Source organism: Coregonus lavaretus, assembly GCF_964263955.1.
Source record: "Coregonus lavaretus genome assembly, chromosome: 20".
Lineage (NCBI taxonomy): Eukaryota > Metazoa > Chordata > Actinopteri > Salmoniformes > Salmonidae > Coregonus > Coregonus lavaretus.
The window spans coordinates 4,585,802-4,607,928 of record NC_140007.1 but is presented as its reverse complement, the minus strand read 5'-3'; the positions used below and the strand labels follow the sequence as shown (position 1 = coordinate 4,607,928).

The 22,127-nt window shown below is 41.8% G+C and overlaps 1 protein-coding gene across 1 annotated transcript in view; it reads right to left on the bottom strand.

Annotated features, from left to right (window-relative positions):
* The window catches only part of LOC311147431 (sodium/potassium-transporting ATPase subunit beta-1-interacting protein 4-like), a 109,163-nt gene that overhangs the window by 43,987 nt on the left and 43,049 nt on the right, over nucleotides 1-22,127 (bottom strand). Inside the window, exons 2-4 of the mRNA XM_084184130.1 lie at nucleotides 10,101-10,238; nucleotides 8,385-8,465; nucleotides 1,767-1,958 (exon numbers count right to left, since the gene is read on the bottom strand). Of these exons, the coding sequence (XP_084040256.1) occupies nucleotides 1,767-1,958; nucleotides 8,385-8,465; nucleotides 10,101-10,238 (411 nt within the window). The remainder of the gene's footprint in view (nucleotides 1-1,766; nucleotides 1,959-8,384; nucleotides 8,466-10,100; nucleotides 10,239-22,127) is intronic.

Below are 22,127 nucleotides of genomic sequence, written 5' to 3'. Positions count from 1 at the left end.
TTAGTCAGCCACCAATTGTGCAAGTTCTCCCACTTAAAAAGATGAAAGAGGCCTGTAATTGACAGACAAAATGAGAAAAAAATTCCAGAAAATCACATTGTAGGATTTTTTATGAATTTATTTGCAAATTATGGTGGAAAATAAGTATTTGGTCAATAACAAAAGTTTCTCAATACTTGGTTATATACCCTTTGTTGGCAGTGACACAGGTCAAACGTTTTCTGTAAGTCTTCACAAGGTTTTCACACACTGTTGCTGGTATTTTGGCCCATTCCTCCATGCAGATCTCCTCTAGAGCAGTGATGTTTTGGGGCTGTCGCTGGGCAACACGGACTTTCAACTCCCTCCAAAGATTTTCTATGGGGTTGAGATCTGGAGACAGGCTAGGCCACTCCAGGACCTTGAAATGCTTCTTACGAAGCCACTCCTTCATTGCCCGGGCGGTGTGTTTGGGATCATTGTCATGCTGAAAGACCCAGCCACGTTTCATCTTCAATGCCCTTGCTGATGGAAGGAGGTTTTCACTCAAAATCTCACGATACATGGCCCCATTCATTCTTTCCTTTACACGGATCAGTCGTCCTGGTCCCTTTGCAGAAAAACAGCCCCAAAGCATGATGTTTCCACCCCCATGCTTCACAGTAGGTATGGTGTTCTTTGGATGCAACTCAGCATTCTTTGTCCTCCAAACACGACGAGTTGAGTTTTTACCAAAAAGTTATATTTTGGTTTCATCTGACCATATGACATTCTCCCAATCCTCTTCTGGATCATCCAAATGCACTCTAGCAAACTTCAGACGGGCCTGGACATGTACTGGCTTAAGCAGGGGGACACGTCTGGCACTGCAGGATTTGAGACCCTGGCGGCGTAGTGTGTTACTGATGGTAGGCTTTGTTACTTTGGTCCCAGCTCTCTGCAGGTCATTCACTAGGTCCCCCCGTGTGGTTCTGCGATTTTTGCTCACCGTTCTTGTGATCATTTTGACCCCACGGGGTGAGATCTTGCGTGGAGCCCCAGATCGAGGGAGATTATCAGTGGTCTTGTATGTCTTCCATTTCCTAATAATTGCTCCCACAGTTGATTTCTTCAAACCAAGCTGCTTACCCATTGCAGATTCAGTCTTCCCAGCCTGGTGCAGGTCTACAATTTTGTTTCTGGTGTCCTTTGACAGCTCTTTGGTCTTGGCCATAGTGGAGTTTGGAGTGTGACTGTTTGAGGTTGTGGACAGGTGTCTTTTATACAGGTAACGAGTGGAGGACAGAGGAGCCTCTTAATGAAGAAGTTACAGGTCTGTGAGAGCTAGAAATCTTGCTTGTTTGTAGGTGACCAAATACTTATTTTCCACCATAATTTGCAAATAAGTTCATTAAAAATCCTACAATGTGATTTTCTGGGAAAAAAAATCTCAATTTGTCTGTCATAGTTGACGTGTACCTAAGCTGAAAATTACAGGCCTCTCTCATCTTTTTAAGTGGGAGAACTTGCACAATTGGTGGCTGACTAAATACTTTTTTCCCCCACTGTATTTATACTACGGACTCCGACGTTGCTCGTCCTAATATTTATATATTTCTTAATTCCATTATTTTACTTTTAGATCTGTGTATTGTTGTGAATTGTTAAGATTTTACTGCACTGCTGGAGCCAGGAACACAAGCATTTCGCTACACCCACAACAAAATCTGCTAAATATGTATATGTGACCAATGACATTTGATTTGATTTGACGTGTTTATGTATAAAGATATAAAACCACTACTCACAGCGATGAGGATCTGTGTTCCACTGTGTAGGACCTCTATGTACTGGTACTCCATGAGACAGCCCATGACAGAGATGTAGGACTGGCTGTCCACGGTGCGGACCCCTGTCATCTCTCTCCTCACACACCCTGGACCATGTTCCCTCCACCACGAGTGGTGAGCCGAGATGTTAAACGTCAGCAGGTCACTTTCCTGTAACAAGAAATAAACACACATATTAACATGTAAGAAAGGAAACACAGAAAAACATACACAAGGACCTGCACAAACACACACGCACACATTAATACAGTATATACAGACAGAAACACTCACAAACGTCAATCAATACCCCAATACAGCAATCTAACCCCACAGTTGCCCCGCAGCGACAAGACTTGCATTATTAACACAGGACAATGGGTTGCTGTCAGGAATTGTTCTTTTGAACACACGTTCCAGTTTGTTTATATGCATGTATGTCTTGCTCTCTCGCTCTCTCAATGAAATTAAATTGTTTCAATTCAAAGGGCTTTAGTGGCATGGAAAACATATGTTTACATTGCCAAAGCAAATTAAATAGACAATAAACAAAAGGGAAATAAACAAGGGAAACATTAGTGAGCATTACACTCACAAAAGTTTTAAAAGAATACAGACATTTCAAATGTTACATTATTATTATTATTATTGGTTGAAGTATGAAAGGGAAAATAAATAAACAGATATATATAGGTTGTATTTACAATGTTTGTGCTCCACTGGTTGCCCTTTTCTCATGGCAACGGGTCACAAATCTTGCTGCTGTGATTGCACACTGCAGTATTTTGCCTAACAGATATGGGAGTTGTTGTTCACTAGTTTACTCTAATTTGGGAAGGGGTGGTGGGGTTGGAAAGTAATGAAAGGAAATATAATTTAAAAAAGGATATGTGTGTGTGTATGGATGTGTATATGTGTATGTGTATGTGTGTATATGTATATGTGTATGTATGTATATATATATTATTGCGAGAGAAAAAAACATATGGGGGATTGGAAGTGATGCAGACAATTACATTGATGGAAGTTACAATCTATCTGAAATATTAAAGCTGATCTACCCCCTAAAAAATATATAAAAAAATAAAAAAACAGATATGGGAGTTTATCAATGTTTGATTTCTTATCAAATTCTTTGTGATCTGTGGGAAACATGTGTCTCTAATGTGGTCATACATTTGGCAGGAGGTCAGGAAATGTAGCTCAGTTTCCACCTCATTTTGTGGGCAATGGGTACATAATACTAATAATAATATGCCATTTAGCAGACGCTTTTATCCAAAACAACTTACAGTCATGCGTGCATACATTTTTTTGTGTATGGGTGGTCCTGGGGATCGAACCCACTACTCTGGCGTTACAAGCGCCGTGCTCTACCAGCTGAGCTACAGAGGACAAGATCTGCCTATAGTGGCCTCTCTCAATAGCAAGGCTATGCTCACTGAGTCTGTACATAGTCAAGGATTTTCTTAATTTGGGGTCAGTCACAGTGGTCAGGTATTCTACCACTGTGTACTCTCTGTTTAGGGCCAGATAGCATTCCAATTTGCTCCGTTTTTTGGTTGATTCCTTCCAGTTTTGGTTGATTCCTTCCAGTTATCTTTTTGCTTTCTCATATTTTGGTTGGGTCTAAATGTGTTTCTGTCCTGGGGCTCTGTGAGGTCTGTTTGTGTTTGTGAACAGAGCCCCAGCACCAGCTGGCTGAGTAAACTCTACTCTAGGTTAATCTCTCTGTAGGTGAGGGCTTTGTGGTGGAATGTGTGGGCATTGCTACCTTTTAGGTGGTTGTAGAATTTAACAGCTCGTTTCTGGATTTTGATAACTAGTGGGTAAAGTCCTAATTCTGCTCTGCATACATTGTTTGGGGTTTTGCCCTGTACACAGAGTATATCTTTGCAGAATTCTGCATGCAGAGTCTCAATTGGGTGTTTGTCCCATTTTGTGAATTCTTGGTTGGTGAGTGGACCCCAGACCTCACAACCATAGAGGGCAATGGGTTCATTAACTGATTGAATTATTTTTTGCCAGATCCTAATTGGGATGTTGAATTTTATGTTCCTTTTGATCTTGCCTTGTGTCTTAGATTGTTCACAGCCTTGTGGAAGTTACCTGTGGTAGATGTAATTCTTTGTGTGTTCTAGGGCAACGGCAGTCGAGTGGCGCAGCGGTCTAAGGCACTGCATCTCAGTGCTTGAGGTGTCACTACAGACCCCCTGGTTCGATTTCAGGCTGTATCACAACCGGCCGTGATTACCATAGGGCGGAGCACAATTGGCACAGCGTCGTCCGGGTTTGGCCGGTGTAGGCCGTCATTGTAATTAAGAATTTGTTCTTAACTGTCTTGCCTAGTTAAATAAAGGTAAAATAAAAAAGTAGAATTTGTATTTGTTGTCTTGGCTACTGGACCTTTTTCCGAATACCATTATTTTTGTCTTACTGAGATTTACTGTCAGGGCCCAAGTCTGACAGGATCTGTGCAGAAGATCTAGATGCTGCTGTAGGCCCTCCTTGGTTGGGGACAGAAGCACCAGATCATCTGCAAACAGTAGACATTTGATTTCTGAGTCCAATAGGGTGAGGCCGGGTGCTGCAGACTGTTCTAGTGCCCGTGCCAATTAATTTATATATATATGTTGAAGAGGGTGCGGCTCAAGCTGCATCCCTGTCTCATCCCACGGCCCTGAGGAAAGAAATCTGTGTGTTTATTGCCAATTTTAACTGTTGTCACTATTAATTATCACTTGTTGTTTGTGTACATTGATTTAATAATGTCATATGCTCTCCTCCCCAACACCGCTTTCCATCAATTTGTATAGCAGACCCTCATGTCAAATTGAGTCAAAAGCTTTTTTGAAATTAACAAAGCATGAGAAGACTTTGCTTTTGTTTTGTTTTGTTTGTTTATCAATAGGGATGTGCATGGTGTATACGTGGTCTGTCGTACGGTATTTTGGTAAGAAGAAAATTTGACATTTGCTCAGGACATTGTTTTCACTGAGGAAATGTTGGAGTCTGCTGTTGATGGTACTGCAGAGGATTTTTCAGAGATTGCTGCTCTCATATTCCACGATAATTATTGGGGTCAAATTTGTCTCCACTTTTGTGGATTGTGGTGATCAGGCCTTGGTTCCAAATATTAGGAAGATGCCAGAGCTGAGGGTAATGTTGATGAGTTTTTGAATAGCCTATTTGAATTTGTGGTCTGTATATTTTATCATTTCGTTTAGTATACCATCAACACCACAGGCCTTTTTGGGTTGGGGGGTTTGTATTTTGTCCTGTAGCTCATCCAATGTAATTGGAGAATCCAGTGGGTTCTGGTAGTCTTTAATAGCTGAGTCCTGTAGCTCATCCAATGTAATTGGAGAATCCAGTGGGTTCTGGTAGTCTTTAATAGCTGATTCTAAGTTTTGTAAATTATCATGTATATGTTTTTGCTCTTGGTTCTTTTGTAATATGGCCGAAAAGGTTGGAGAAGTGGTTTATCCATACATCTCCATTTTGGATAGATAGCTCTTCGTGTTGTTGTTTGTTTAGAGTGTTCCAATATTCTCAGAAGTGATTTGATTCTATTGATTCTTTATTCACAATAAGCTGTTTTCTGTCATGCTGTTCCTTCTTTTTTCTTAGTGTATTTCTGTATTGTTTTAATGTTTCAACATAGTGAAGGTGCAAGTTAAGGTTTTCTGGTTCTCTGTGTTTTTGGTTGGATAAGTTTCTCAATTTCTTTCTTAGGTTTTTACATTCTTCATCAAACCATTTCTCATTGTTTTCTTAGGGTTTCTGCTGGAATTTAAATTGTATATGTTAGCTGATAGGTCAAATATATTGTTCAGGCTTCCTACTGCTAAGTTTACACCTTCACTTTTGGTAGGTTTCTACACTACCCTCCTTCTATCTATAGCATTTCTTAATAGTATGCTGTTTGTTTGGCTTCGATGCCTCATGGTTGATTATTGCTACGTTCAAGTAGTTGTGATTTTTCTGTGATCTGATATCGGTGTCAGTGGGCTGACTGTGACCGTTCTGAGAGACTAATACTGAGTAGAAATTAGCTATAGGTGTACCTACCGTTGGAGTCCCCTCGAAGCCTACCATTGACTATGTACATACCCAGCGTGCGACAGAGCTGCAGGAGTTGTGACCCATTTTTGTTTGTGATGTTGTCGTAGTTGTGTCTAGGGGAGAATATGGGTGAGAGAATGCTGTCACCTCCAGGTAGGTGTTTGTCCCCCTGTGTACTGAGGGTATCAGGTTCTTGTCCAGTTCTGGCATTTAGGTCACCACAGACCAGATCACCTGGGCCTGGACATGATTGATCTCCCCCTCTAGGATGGAGAAGCTGTCTTCATTAAAGTATGGGGATTCTAGTGGGGGGATATAGGTATCACATAGGACAGGGTTCTTCAATTCCGGTCCTGGAGGGCCGAGACACCTCTGTTTTTCACCCTCTCCTTCTAATCAGGGGCTAATTCAGACATGGGACACCAGGTGAGTGCAATTAACTACCAAGTACAAAAAAAAAACAGAGGTGTTTCGGCCCTCCAGGACCGGAATTGAAGAACCCTGACATAGGAGGACATTTTTCTCTCACTCACTCACTCTTCACTCACTCACTCACTCACTCACTCACTCACTCACTCACTCACTCACTCACTCACTCACTCACTCACTCACTCACTCACTCACTCACTCACTCACTCACACAGACACACAGACACACACACACGACCAGTGTGTGTATGTTGTCCATTAGCTGTCTCCCCTCCTGGCCACCATATGCAGTGTTGGGAGGCCAGGCTATTTCCCTCTGTTGTGTTACAGCCCAGCCCCAGCCCCCAGCTGCTGGCCTCTACACGCCTCATTATAACAGCTGAGACCAGGCAGAGCTGCGGCCTGCTGTGAGTACACACACACACAACCAATCACCAATCCAACTATGTTAGGCATGAGTATTCATCTTCACTGAGAGATCAATGAAGATCCCCATCACTGACTGAGTCTGATGGAGAGAAACAGAGCTGATCAACAGAGGACAGGGAGGGGATAGACCAAAGACAAAGCAGAGGAGTGGAGCAAAAATAAATGGAGGAGGAGGGGTCAGGCCATGGTGTGACAGGAAAGAAATGAGAGGGAAAAAGGAGAGGGGGAGAATGTGAAGAAAGTGAAGGACAAATGTTTGATGAACGAGACGAGAAGAGTAGCTGCTGCTGCTAATGGGGATCCTAATAAACCTAAATCCACACTTAATCTGCTAAAAAGAACCCCGGGGGAGCAGTGGAGATTTGGGGAAACCAGACTGGAGTGGGCTAAGTGCAGTCATACTGTGTGCGTGGGCTTGTGTGAACTCTCTATATAGTGAAGTTGACCGAAGTATACAAAGGAAAACCACTCTTTCACATCTTCCGTCATGTTTTATTAAAATGTCATTATCTCTTCTTAGCAGTGTGAGCTTTGGCAGTATAAAATCGAAGATTCTAAATGGCTAAATATTTGTGTATACCAGACAAAGCCTACACACACTTACACACACATGCACACAGGCACAGACTGTCCATTCAGGCACAGACTGTCCAGTTGTGTGTTAGTCCTCTAATTGGATGAGGAGCTAATTTAACCTCACATAGCCTGACTGTGACTCCACATCTGACAGATAGGACACCCAGGGTTAAGCCAATGTCATGAGAACTAGGACATATACAGTACACCTGACTAGTGTCAGTCTAACCTATGGCACTTATGATAGCTCCCTAAAAGCATAAGGAGGGGTTAACTACAGCCTACCTTCCCATCTCTAGCTCCCTTCATTTTTCTTTCTTTTTCTCTGTCTCTTTCTTTCTTTCTCTCTCTCTCTCTCTCACACACACACACACACACACACACACACACACACACACACACACACACACACACACACACACACACACACACACACAGTTCAGATGAGAACAAACTCCTCACACTGGGAGAAGAGAAGGGAAATTATCATAATCCCAAACGTAACACTCTCTGTCGGCACGGAAACAGAGACTCAGGAGGCCTGTCAGGGTGTGTGTGTGTGTCTGGCAGTCCGTCAGGGGCTACACTGTGGTGAGTGTGTGCGTGTAGAACAGAGACTCCATAGAGCGAAGACCTGTCAGCAGATGCTGTTCGAACAGTGACAAGAATGAGGGGTGGGTGGGATGGGTTGGTAGGTGAGGTGTGTGTGTGTCTGTAAGTGTATCCGTGCGTGTGGAATGGGTAAGTATGTGCGGTGTGTGCGTGTGTCTGTGCGTGCGGGATGGGTAAGTATGTGCGGTGTGTGTGTGCTTGTGGCAGGGGGTCAGCGGGGCATCCTCCTGGGGAGCCCTCTACTCTCTGAACCCTGACACTGAAGGTCTTGGAATACGGTTCCCACCTCCTTAGGATGACCACATGTTTTATTCAATGTCTCTCAAGCACCAAGGAGAGAACACATGGACATATCGACAGACCGAGAGACACACTGTATCTTAAATGGTGGAAGATGTACACAAGTCATGGGAGCTCCAAGATGGAGGACAGTTGCTCTGTAGTTGCCATGTAGTTGACCTATGAGTCAGAGAGAATAGGGCCTACCTTGGTCAAGCCTCCCACATCCAGGTAGAAACAGATGATGAAGACATTCCAGGCCACCCAGAGAGCTGTCCACACTGTGTACTGTATAGGACACACACACACACACACGCACACACACACACAAACCATTCAAAAAACACATCATACATTAAAATAAGTCATAAATGAAATGAAAGATCTCTATGTGTGAATGGTGTTATGGGACACACTCTACACTGCACTAGACTGTTTCTTTATTTATGTGTACTACCCGTTCTGGCCCACATGCCAAAGCTGCTGTAAGTCCATTGAGACTTAAAGGAGTTGTTTTTTAAACCAGCTGAGGGTTTAATGGAGGGGCGTAAACAGGTCTTAGGATGGAATTCAATTAGTAATGTCTACAAAGGGTCTATTTTACAAACAACAAACTTCAGTTTGCCTGCTTACAGACACTTTGAGCACTTTGGAAAAGTGATACACAAATCCAATCCATTATCATCCATCAATATGATCTTTCTGACAGGAAGTTGCTAACCAAGCTTCCACTCAAAGCTGAACTTCTTCCATTGGAGGTGTTTTTCACCATTTGAACAGTGATTCATCCTGTGTCATACATCCCTGATTAGTGAACATGTCAATGCTGATTGAGACAGTATTATCCTTACCTAAAGACGTAACATATTGAGTCACGAAACCCCTTCCATACTTTTTCCAAGAAAGCTGACACACAAGTATTCTTCCCTCTATCCGCTCTTGCCTTTGGTTACTCTCTCCACTCCACTCCTCTCCCTTCGCTTTTCGCTCTCCCTCCTTTTTCCCAAGAAAGCTGACACTATTGTTTCCTTATTCCTTCTCATGCTTCTATCCGCTTTTGCCTTTGGTTATTCTCCTCCTTCCTCCCCCTCCCCCATTCCTTCCAATCGCTCTCTTTCCTCTCTCCCTCGCCCTTTGATTTCCTTTCCACATTAACACCCAAACTGAACATTGCTAATACATTTTTTATGTATTTGTGAATCTTTTATCATTACTTAGCTTCATCCATCCTGTGTTAATTGAATAAAAGAGACATATGCACTTCCTGTAATGATCTTCTAACTCCAAACGACACCAGAGTGGAATAACACTTCAAATATTCATACCCTGTCTAGGAGCTATGCTAGATACTTTTACTGTTCTTCAATCTAGAACATTCTAGTGTTCTTCAATCTAGAACATTCTAGTATTCTTCAATCTATAAACTTCTAGTGTGCTTCAATCATGAACATTTTAGTGATTGTTCTTTAATCTTGAACATTCTAGGACATTCCATTAGGTTTTTAATTCCTGGTTCTGGAGCGCTACAAGATGGCCAGGCTTTTGTTCTTGCCCAGTACTAACACACCTAATTCAACTAATCAAGAAGTGCTCTAACCCCCCTTTCCCCCACACCCACCCACCACTAACCCCTCAGATTTAACCAAATCCTAAATCCTGCTGGATTCATGCTGAGGTGGGCCCTAGGGTACACTCTGTTTGAGTGTGAAATGAATGGAAGTTGAGCCATTAATTAAATGTAATTACTGATGGATTAAAAAGATTAAGACGACAAACAATGTGTTCGGGGAGAGGGCAAGGGATCTTAGGAGTGTGGATAAATGGAAAAATAACAAATTACATTCAAATCACACGTTCAATACAATTTAGGCTGACACGTGTGTGTGTGTACATGTGTGCGTCTGTGTGTGTGTTTGTACTCACCCCTACAATGTAGCGTGGTCGGTACTGTATAGTGCCGAAGAGGCCGAGGATGACAAGGATGATGTGGAAGAAGTTGGCCAGGATGGGCACCCACTGGTACCCCAGGAAGTCAAACACCTGTCTCTCCAACACCACCATCTGCAGAGAGAGAGAGAGAGAGAGAGAGAGAGAGAGAGAGAGAGAGAGAGAGAGAGAGAGAGAGAGAGAGAGAGAGAGAGAGAGAGAGAGAGAGAGAGAGAGAGAGAGAGAGAGAGAGAGAGAGAGAGAGAGAGAGAGAGAGAGAGAGAGAGAGAGAGAGAGAGAGAGAGAGAGAGAGAGAGAGAGAGAGAGAGAGAGAGAGAGAGAGAGAGAGAGAGAATGGAAAAATCATATGCTTCATTATCTAAATATTGAAAGAGTGTGGGCAATGGAGAGGAACAAAATTGTGAAATTTAAAGACGTGGCGGAGAGTAGTGCAGGATTTGGAGATAGGGGTGAGAGCAGGTGTGATGTCGTTGATGTTTGTCTGTGTCTGTATGTTGTCTTTTGTATGTGTTGTTTGTATTGTTTGGAAAAAATCTATAAATAAAATCTTACAAAAAATAAGTATATATAAAACAATACGCGACCACTTTGGGCCCTGCGGGCGCAAGGGCCCCCAACCAATTTGTATTATTATTATTATTATTACTATTATTTATTATTATTATTATTTTTGTATTTATTAAGAAGTCAGTCGGGCTCTGAACTAACTGTTCGTTAGGATAGTAAAATACATCTTGTGCAATTTAGAAATGTAGTATTGCATCAGCAGTTTTCCTCTTGATATGTCAGTCACAGACAGTCACTCAATTAGCCCATGTCAGCTAACATCTTCAGAGCGCTCCGACTGGGAATTCTCTACATAAGAGAAAAAGGAAGAGTTTGTATGGGTGTGTGTGGGCGTCCATACCATTTTCAGTAACATTTCTGAAATACAGAGCATGGCGTAAAGTTTAGTTAAAAGTAGCAGGAGTATCATCATCAGTCTTGTCTCTGAGAGCAGCTGGGCAATCCTACGATAACGGAATTGTGATGAGACTCAGATTTTTCACTTTTAAATGTATGCCAAACAAAAACCATTGATTTCAAAGTTTAACAAACCATACAACTCTATGCACAAGGACTACTTTTATTAACAATTTACACAGAACATTTTACAAAAATACATTTACTGGAAGAACTGTGCAGATGCAAAGTCTGGTAACAGAATTTCGGTAAAATCTCCCTACGTTTTTTTATGTGACCACGTTTTCCAAACGTTCAAAGAATGTCTGCAGAAAGAATCGGGTGTTATCTATGACATGACATATTGACTTTGAAAAAATCTATTTTGGTTATTGAACTACAGTAAGTAGTAGAGTTCAGTAAAGCAGAGTACAGTACAGTAGAATACAGTTCGTTGATATACTCAACTCTAGTGTGCTCTACTGTGTACTTTACTGAACTATACTCTGCTCAACTTTTTTCTTTACTCTACCTTACTCTACTGTGCCCAGTCTGTACTGTACTGTGCTCTCCAAACTTGTGAAACATAGACGTTTATGAACGAATCATAGGCATCTATATCAACTACTTTTCAGTGTCCATGGACGTCCAGTGTTGGTCGGTGCTCAGTGGGTAAGGATGCTGGTTACAGTAATTGGAAAGAGAGGTGGCTCATGGGTAGGTGTCAGTAAGAGCCGAGAGTGACATTAACTGGAGAGAGTGAGAAGAGAGAGAGAGCGTGAGAGAGGCAGAGCGAGAGAGAGAGAGAGAGAGTGAAGCCACCCTGATAGCCCTCATGACGACCCCCCCACACCCACTGAGGACATACACAAGCCACAGATTGTACTCCTTATGGACTCAAATGGGAAATACATACAAGAAAATACACTTTTTCCTAAACACACAGTGTCTAAAACTCTGGTGTCCAAACACCCAGCGCGCCCTAGACCTTCTGTCTGAGGACCAACTAGGATCACCCAGCCACATAATAATACACACAGGCACAAACGACCTGAGAACACAGCAGGAAAGGGTGGCCACAGCACTCAAGGGAGTGATAGAAAAAGCTTATTCTACTGGTTATCTCAACCCTGCTATCACGAAAAAATGTCCACCCTGCTACCATACAGCAGGTAAACACAAGTATTTCCCATGACTGTGCATCAAAACCAAATGTCTACCTGGCCCACCACTCCACCCTGGACGTGAACAGCCTTTACGACCAGGTCCACCTATACAAGGCAGCAGTGCCCACCTTCGCCCGGACCCTAAAGGATATCGCCCTCATCCGCAGACCCAACACCTCACACAGGAGCAACAGATCAACAGACACCCTTCCCAGACCAGCGAGACACTCTCCCAGACCTGCGGGACACCCCCCCGGACCTACACATAGAGGACCCCCACCGAGAGGACCTACATCCAGACCACAGCACCATCAGCCACATCTACAAACCCACCCCCACCAATTAACACCCCACCAAGTCAACCATGCCCACACCCCATTTAGGCCCCCTCAGATCAAACCTAATAGAGCAGACCTAACTCACTCTATTAAATTAATAAAAACAGGAACATTTTACATTTGGCTAGAAATTCAAAAGGAAATGATCTCAACAAAGAAACATTTTCTCCTGTGTGCTACCTATATCCCCCCACTAGAATCCCCATACTTTAATGAAGACAGCTTCTCCATCCTGGAGGGGGAAATCAATCATTTCCAGACCCAGGGACATGTGCTAGTCTGTGGCGACCTAAATGCCAGAACTGGACAAGAACCTGACACCCTCAGCACACAGGGGGACAAACACCTACCTGGAGGTGACAGCATTCCCTCCCCCATATGCCCCACTAGGCACAACTACGACAACATAACCAACAAAAACGGGTCACAACTCATGCAGCTCTGTCGCACATTGGGTATGTACATAGTCAATGGTAGGCTTCGAGGGGACCCCTATGGTAGGTAAACCGATAGCTCATCTCTTGGCAGTAGTACTGTAGACTACTTTATCACTGACCTCAACCCAGAGTCTCTCAGAGCGTTCACAGTCAGCCACTGACACCCCTATCAGACCACAGCAAAATCACAGTCTACTTGAACAGAGCAATACTCAATCATGAGGCATCAAAGTCAAAGGAACTGAATAATATTAAGAAATGCTATAGTTGGAAGGAAAGTAGTGTCGAAACCTACCAAAAAACAATTAGGCAACAACAAATTCAGTCTCTTTTAGACAACTTCCTGGACAAAACGTTCCACCCTAATAGTGAAGGTGTAAACTTGGCAGTAGAAAACTTAAACAGTATATTTGACCTCTCAGCTTCCCTATCAAATCTAAAAATCTCTAACAGAAAACCGAAGAAAAGTAACAACAGTGACAAATGGTTTGATGAAGAATGCAAAAACCTAAGAAAGAAATTGAGAAACCTACCCAACCAAAAACATAGAGACCCAGAAAACCTGAGCCTACGCCTTCACTATGGTGAATCACTAAAACAATACAGAAATACACTACGGAAAAAGAAGGAACAGCATGTCAGAAATCAGCTCAATGTAATTGAAGAATCCATAGACTCTAACCACTTCTGGGAAAATTGGAAAACACTAAACAAACAACAACAAGAAGAGCTATCTATCCAAAATGGAGATGTATGGGTAAACCACTTCTCCAATCTTTTTGGTCCTATAACAAAGAACAAACAGCAAAAAAATATACATGATCAAATGCAAATCTTAGAATCAACTATTAAAGACTACCAGAACCCACTGGATTCTCCAATTACATTGAATGAACTACAGGACAAAATACAAACTCCAACCCAAAAAGGCCTGTGGTGTTAATGGTATCCTCAATGAAATGATCAAATATACAGACCACAAATTCCAATTGGCTACACTTAAACTCTTTAACATCATCCTTAGCTCTGGCATCTTCCCCAATATTTGGAACCAAGGACTGATCACCCCAATCCACAAAAGTGGAGATAAATTTGACCTCAATAACTACCGTGGGATATGCATCAACAGCAACCTTGGGAAAATCCTCTGCATTATCATTAACAGCAGACTAGTTCATTTGCTCAGTGAAAACAATGTACTGAGCAAATGTCAAATTGGCTTTTTACCAAATTACCGTACGACAGACCACGTATTCACACCCTAATTGACAAACAAACAAACCAAAACAAAGGCAAAGTCTTCTCATGCTTTGTTGATTTCAAAAAAGCTTTTGACTCAATTTGGCATGAGGGTCTTCTATAATTGATGGAAAGTGGGGTTGGGGGAAAAACATACGACATTATAAAATCCATGTACACAAACAACAAGTGTGCGGTTAGAATTGGCAAAAAACACACACATATCTTTCCACAGGGCCGTGGTGTGAGACAGGGATGCAGTTTAAGCCCCACCCTCTTCAACATATATATCAACAAATTGGCGAGGGTACTAGAACAGTCTGCAGCACCCGGCCTCATCCTACTAGAATCTGAAGTCAAATGTCTACTGTTTGCTGATGATCTGGTGCTTCTGTCACCAACCACGGAGGGCCTACAGCAGCACCTAGATCTTCTGCACAGATTCTGTCAGACCTGGGCCCTGACAGTAAATCTCATTAACACAAAAATAATGGTGTTCCAAAAAAGGTCTAGTTGCCAGGACCACAAATACAAATTCCATCTAGACACCGTTGCCCTAGAGCACACAAAAAATGATACATACCTCAGCCTAAACATCAGCGCCACAGGTAACTTCCACAAAGCTGTGAACGATCTGAGAGACAAGGCAAGAAGGGCCTTCTATGCCATCAAAAGGAACATAACATTTGACATACCAATTAGGATCTGGCTAAAAATACTTGAATCAGTTATAGAACCCATTGCCCTTTATGGTTGTGAGGTCTTGGGTCCGCTCACCAACCAAGAATTCACAAATTGGGACAAACAGCAAATTGAGAGTCTGCATGCAGAATTCTGCAAAAATATCCTCAGTGTACAACGAAAAACACCAAATAATGCATGCAGAGCAGAATAAGGCCGATACCCGCTAATTATCAAAATCCAGAAAAGAGCCGTTAAATTCTATAACCACTTAAAAGGAAGCGATTCCCAAACCTTCCATAACAAAGCCATCACCTACAAAGAGATTAACTTGGAGAAGAGTCCCCTAAGTAAGCTGGTCCTGGGGCTCTGTTCACAAACACAAACAGACCCCACAGAGCCCCAGGACAACCACAACAACACAATTAGACCCAACCAAATCATGAGAAAACAAAAAGAGAATTTCTTGACACATTGGAAAGAATTAACAAAAAAACAGAGCAAACTAGAATGCTATTTGGCTCTAAACAGAGAGTACACAGTGTCAGAATACCTGACCACAGTGACTGACCCAAACTTAAGGAAAGCTTTGACTATGTACAGACTCAGTGAGCATAGCCTTGCTATTGAAAAAGGCTGCTGTAGGCAGACCTGGCTCTCAAGAGAAGATAAGCTATGTGCACACTGCCCACAAAATGAGGTGGAAACTGAGCTGCACTTCCTAACCTCCTGCCAAATATATGACCATATTAGAGACACATATTTCCCTCAGATTACAGAGATCCACAAAGAATTCGAAAAACAAACCCAATTTTGATAAACTCCCTTATCTACTGGGTGAAAAACCACAGTGTGCCATCACAACAGCAATATTTGTGACCTGTTGCCACAACAAAAAGGGCAACCAGTGAAGAACAAAAACCATTGTAAATACAACCCATATTTATGTTTATTTATTTTCCCATTTGTACTTTAACTATTTGCACATTGTTACAACACTGTCTATATATACATAATATGACATTTGAAATGTCTTTATTCTTTTGGAACTTCTGAGTGTAATATTTACTGTTAATATTTATTGTTTATTTCACTTTTGTTTACTATCTACTTCACTTGCTTTGGCAATGTTTTTTTAACATACGTTTCCCATGCCAATGAAGCCCTTAAATTGAAATTGAATTTAATTGAGAGAGAGATGGGGGGGGGGGGGGGGTTGTCCAGACTTTTTTCATACTTGCTTTAACCACCAGATGACAGAAAGAGAAAGAAAACTGTAATGAGCTGAACAACAGTATGCCAGTGGAAGGGAGGACTGTAGCAGGTGACCCAACTGTGGTTTGTGACTACTACTGTATGATTTCCCATTGTAGCCAATTGAATTGCAGTAATTCTGTTACTGATTTTTCAGAAATTCTGTTACCAATTTGGTAACGGAATTCTGAGTTTTAATCAACTTAATGGTCCATAAACCAAATAGATATCAGTAAAACACTACAACTAATTGGTAGGCCTACCTTTACTTGTTACTTCTGTTCACTTCCATTATCCTCCCTCTTCATGAGTGAGAGAAATTAGAAAATATCTTAAAGATATGCAGGTTTTTGGTAATGGAATTTCAAGACACAGGGCATTGTTTCTTAAACTTACACAAGGCAAATCATTTTATCAAATCATTTTATCATTTTATAAGTGTTGATATTAGTTGGCAGGGGTCTTTACTTCAACATGATTGTGTTTTTATGTATTTCTGGTAGATGTTTTCTAAGATATGTTTTCCATCTGAAAATGGTTGGAAAATGTATACTGTACATGCCTTAATGTTTGTAAAATATAGACTCTTAGCTTTCACTTGACACCAGAATTGACATGTTCCTATGAACTTCACATGGGTCCTTATACATGGAAATGCCCAGCTGTGGTTGTCTGGATATTACCCTTTTATTCTCACCAAAAGTGTGGTAGATGTGGTTTCTTCCCCAGGCCATCTGTGTTTTTTTATTCTGCAGCTGAATTGCGTGCAGTGTGAGTATGTGTCTGTCTCGATAGCAATCTTTCTCAGAAAGCAATGAAAGCCAACAAAATGGGAGAACAATTGTAATAGCCATCCTGCATGAATCACCTCTCAGCTCTCCTCTTTAAAAACACCCCTCTGTTTTACTAGGTGAGTCAGAGCTCTCTGCAGAGGTTGTGTGTGTGTGTGTGTGTGTGTGTGTGTGTGTGTGTGTGTGTGTGTGTGTGTGTGTGGACATGTTTAACTATTCTTGTGGGGACCAGAAGTCCCCACAAGAATAGTAAACTAACACAAATTTGACCAACTGGGGACATTTTGTTAGTCCCCACTAGGTCAAATGCTATTTCTAGGGGGTTTAGAGTTAAGGTTAGAATTAGTGTTAGGGTTAGAATTACGTTCAGGGTTAGGGTTAGGAGCTAGGGTTCGTTTTAGGGTTAGGGTTAGGAGCTAGGGTTAGGTTTAGGGTTAGGGTTAGAGTTAGGTTTTTGGGTTAAGGTTAGGGTTAGGGTTAGGGTTAAGGTAAGGGTAAGAGTACGGGTTAGGGTTAGGGTTAGGGGTTATGGAAAATAGGATTTTGAATGGGACTGAATTGTGCGTCCCCACAAGGTTAGCTGTACAAGACTGTGTGTGTGTGTGTGTGACTGAGTAAGACATACATAATTCTGCCCTGACAAACATACCTGTCTGATTGTTGAAAACCTGTTGGCTAAGGAGGGGCAGCAGTGCGTGTGTAGGGGGTGACTTTTTTTAAAATCTCTAGATAGTTTTGAGGTCATTGTTTGTCCCAGGTATAAATCACCTGCTAGTATAAACAGAGGACACACAGGGGACAGAGCGAGATCTTTTGGTTCATTAGACGGGTCATTCCTACAATGCGGTGCCTTTTCTGTCCCCAGGAAATATCACTTCTTATTTAGTGTAAATTTTGGATTCCAAAAGGCTTTAAATATAAGGTCAGGTGTCCTTTACCTTAAAAACACTTTGTTTCAGTGGATGTAGGCATTTTTGCCATTTTACATTTTAGTAGACACTCTTATCCAGAGTGACTTACAGTTAGTGAGTGCATACATTATTTATTAATTTTTTATACTGGCTCCCCGTGTGAATCGAACCCACAACCCTGGCGTTGTAAGTGCCATGCTCTACCAACTGAGCTACACGGGGCCCCATGCCATAGTGTTATTCATCAACTTTCATGAGAAATATAAGCCATAAAATAATACAATATATTTTATAGTCCTAGTTAAAGTCTCTCTCATCAATAATGTTTTTTTCACGACTATTGTCTTTATTATTTTATTTAAGATTTTCTGTGTGTCCCTGATATCACTTTCCACCCTGTTAGTTTGTTGTAATACTCATTTTAAGAAAACAACCCCTTCCTAAAATGACACCACATTCAGGAAGTGTCTTAATTTCTTTGGAGGGAAAACAATGGTGCAAAGCTAAGTAAATATAAACACTTTTTCCATTCCACCCTGTTAGGTTCCACCCTGTTAGGTTCCACCCTGTTAGGTAAAATTATAGAGAATATTAACAAAATTTCTAAATGTTAAAATATGTTTGATAAAGAAGTTAAATTCCTGGTCAAGTGTTCACCATTATGCTATCTCAATCTTGCTCACTCACAGATATATGGCTAATTTAGGATCCAAATGTCCACCCTGTTAGGTTCCACCCTGTTAGGATTATGCACCTAACAGGTTGGAAAATGCACCTAAAAAAATTAAGTGGCTGAGCTTGACCAATATTTTCTGAAAGTCAAATATGTCATTTTTCTGATAGAATACATGTAAAGAAAAATATACAGTGAGGGAAAAAAAGTATTTGATCCCCTGATGATTTTGTACGTTTGCCCACTGACAAAGAAATGATCAGTCTATAATTTTAATGGTAGGTTTATTTGAACAGTGAGAGACAGAATAACAACAACAAAATCCAGAAAAACACATTTCAAAAATGTTATAAATTGATTTGCATTTTAATGAGGGAAATAAGTATTTGACCCCCCTCTCAATCAGAAGGATTTATGGCTCCCAGGTATCTTTTATACAGGTAACGAGCTGAGATTAGGAGCACACTCTTAAAGGGAGTGCTCCTAATCTCAGCTTGTTACCTGTATACAAGACACCTGTCCACAGAAGCAATCAATCAATCAGATTTCAAACTCTCCACCATGGCCAAGACCATAGAGCTCTCAAAGGATGTCAGGGACAAGATTGTAGACCTACACAAGGCTGGAATGGGCTACAAGACCATCGCCAAGCAGCTTGGTGAGAAGGTGACAACAGTTGGTGCGATTATTCGCAAATGGAAGAAACACAAAATAACTGTCAATCTCCCTCGGACTGGGACTCCATGCAAGATCTCACCTCGTGGAGTTGCAATGATCATGAGAACGGTGAGGAATCAGCCCAGAACTACACGGGAGGATCTTGTCAATGATCTCAAGGCAGCTGGGACCATAGTCACAAAGAAAACAATTGGTAACACACTACGCCATGAAGGACTGAAATCCTGCAGCGCCCGCAAGGTCACCCTGCTCAAGAAAGCACATATACAGGGCCGTCTGAAGTTTGCCAATGAACATCTGAATGATTCAGAGGAGAACTGGGTGCAAGTGTTGTGGTCAGATGAGACCAAAATCGAGCTCTTTGGCATCAACTCAACTCGCCGTGTTTGGAGGAGGAGGAATGCTGCCTATGACCCCAAGAACACCATCCCCACCGTCAAACATGGAGGTGGAAATATTATGCTTTGGGGGTGTTTTTCTGCTAAGGGGACAGGACAACTTCACCGCATCAAAGGGACGATGGACGGGGCCATGAACCGTCAAATCTTGGGTGAGAACCTCCTTCCCTCAGCCAGGTCATTGAAAATGGGTCGTGGATGGGTATTCCAGCATGACAATGACCCAAAACACACGGCCAAGGCAACAAAGGAGTGGCTCAAGAAGAAGCACATTAAGGTCCTGGAGTGGCCTAGCCAGTCTCCAGACCTTAATCCCATAGAAAATATGTGGAGGGAGCTGAAGGTTTGAGTTGCCAAACGTCAGCCTCGAAACCTTAATGACTTGGAGAAGATCTGCAAAGAGGAGTGGAACAAAATCCCTCCTGAGATGTTTTCAAACCTGGTGGCCAACTACAAGAAACGTCTGACCTCTGTGATTTCCAACAAGGGTTTTGCCACCAAGTACTGAGTCATGTTTTGCAGAGGGGTCAAATACTTATTTCCCTCATTAAAATGCAAATAAATTCATAACATTTTTGACATGCGTTTTTCTGGATTTTGTTGTTGTTATTCTGTCTCTCACTGTTCAAATAAACCTACCATTAAAATTCTAGACTGATCATGTCTTTGTCAGTGGGCAAACGTACAAAATCAGCTGGGGATCAAATACTTTTTTCCCTCACTGTATATATATACTTTTTTCCCCAAAGGTTATGAGGTCCAAAAGGCACTGCATTATAGGAATGACCCAGACGGGTTGGTTGTTTAGCAACAAACCCGACGTGTAGGTAACTATGGAGCAAAACAGAAGGGGTTGGCATAGATTGTTGACAACATGTAAAAAATGTTTCATCTCCAATGTTTATTAAAAACATAAATAAATGTGCACAATGAGCATTTGTTGTCTCTCAAATACTGTTTACAGTTGTTGGTTAGCTAGCAAGCTAATTTTAGCCATATTGGCACAGACGTGATATCAGTGAAAACACCTCAAAACAAGACATGGTATCAAGAACAAGATAAAACTAGTCACCAACGATACCCCACATGGCAGCTTCTTGTTATTGTTGCTAGCTATCTGACCATGTAGTTGGGGAGTCAACTCCAAAATAATCAATTCCTAGACTCCTTGCCCGTCGACTCCCAGTGTTGGCAGGGGTCTTTACTTCAACATGACTGTGTTTTTATGTATTTCTGGTAGATGTTTTCCAAGATATTTTTTCCATCTGAAAATGGTTGAAAAATGTATACTGTACATGCCTTAATTTTTGTAAAATATTGACTCTTAGCTTTCACTTGACACCAGAATTGACATGTTCCTATGAACTTCACATGGGTCCTTATACATGGAAATGCCCAGCTGTGGTTGTTTGGATATTACCCTTTTATTCTCACAAAAAAGTGTGGTAGATGTGGTTTCTTCCCCAGGCCATCTGTGTTTTTTTATTCTGCAGCTGAATTGCGTGCAGTGTGAGTAGGTGTCTGTCTCGATAGCAATCTTTCTCAGAAAGCAATGAAAGCCAATAAAATGTGAGAACAATTGTAGTAGACATCCTGCATGAATCACCTCTCAACTCTCCTCTTTAAAAACACCCCTCTGTTTTACTAGGTGAGTCAGAGCTCTCTGCAGAGGTTGTGTGTGTGTGTGTGGACATGTTTAACTATTCTTGTGGAGACCAGAAGTCCCCACAAGAATAGTAAACTAACACAAATTTGACCAACTGGGGACATTTTGTTAGTCCCCACGAGGTCAAATGCTATTTCTAGGTGGTTTAGAGTTAAGGTTGTCTCTCAAATACTGTACATAGTTACAGTTGTTGGTTAGCTAGCAAGCTAATTTTAGCCATATTGGCATAGACGTGACATCAGTGAAAACACCTCAAAACAAGACATGGTATCAAGAACAAGATAAAACTAGTCACCAACGATTCCCCACATGGCAGCTTCTTGTTATTGTTGCTAGCTATCTGACCATGTAGTTGGGGAGTCAACTCCAAAATAATCGATTCCTCAACTGCTTGCCCGTCGATAGTGTCGACTCCCATTTCTGGGTGTCAAGCTTCCACTCCTAAGATTCTGTATTTTTGCAACTGAGGAAACTAGTTGCCATAGGCTACTTCAAAGAACACAAACTCTTGCATTTTTCACAGCAAAGAAAGAGCGAGATAATGAGAGAGGGAGAGAGAGGGGAGGGGCACAGCCAGGCATGGGTAGGCATGTTGGCCACCATGCAGACAGTCAGAACCGTGAAATGGTAATCAAAAGATGTATAGGCTATCACAATGCTGTATCTCGCAATTTCTTGGCTTGCAATGTCTTGCGCAAGTTCACTAAAGTCGGGGCTATCAATGAGTAGGCTGAGCTATTCTACATTCAACAGACCGAAGACCAGACACACTAGCATTTTTCAAAGCCAAGACAAGAGAAAGAGCAGGCAAGCCAGCGATGGGGAGAGA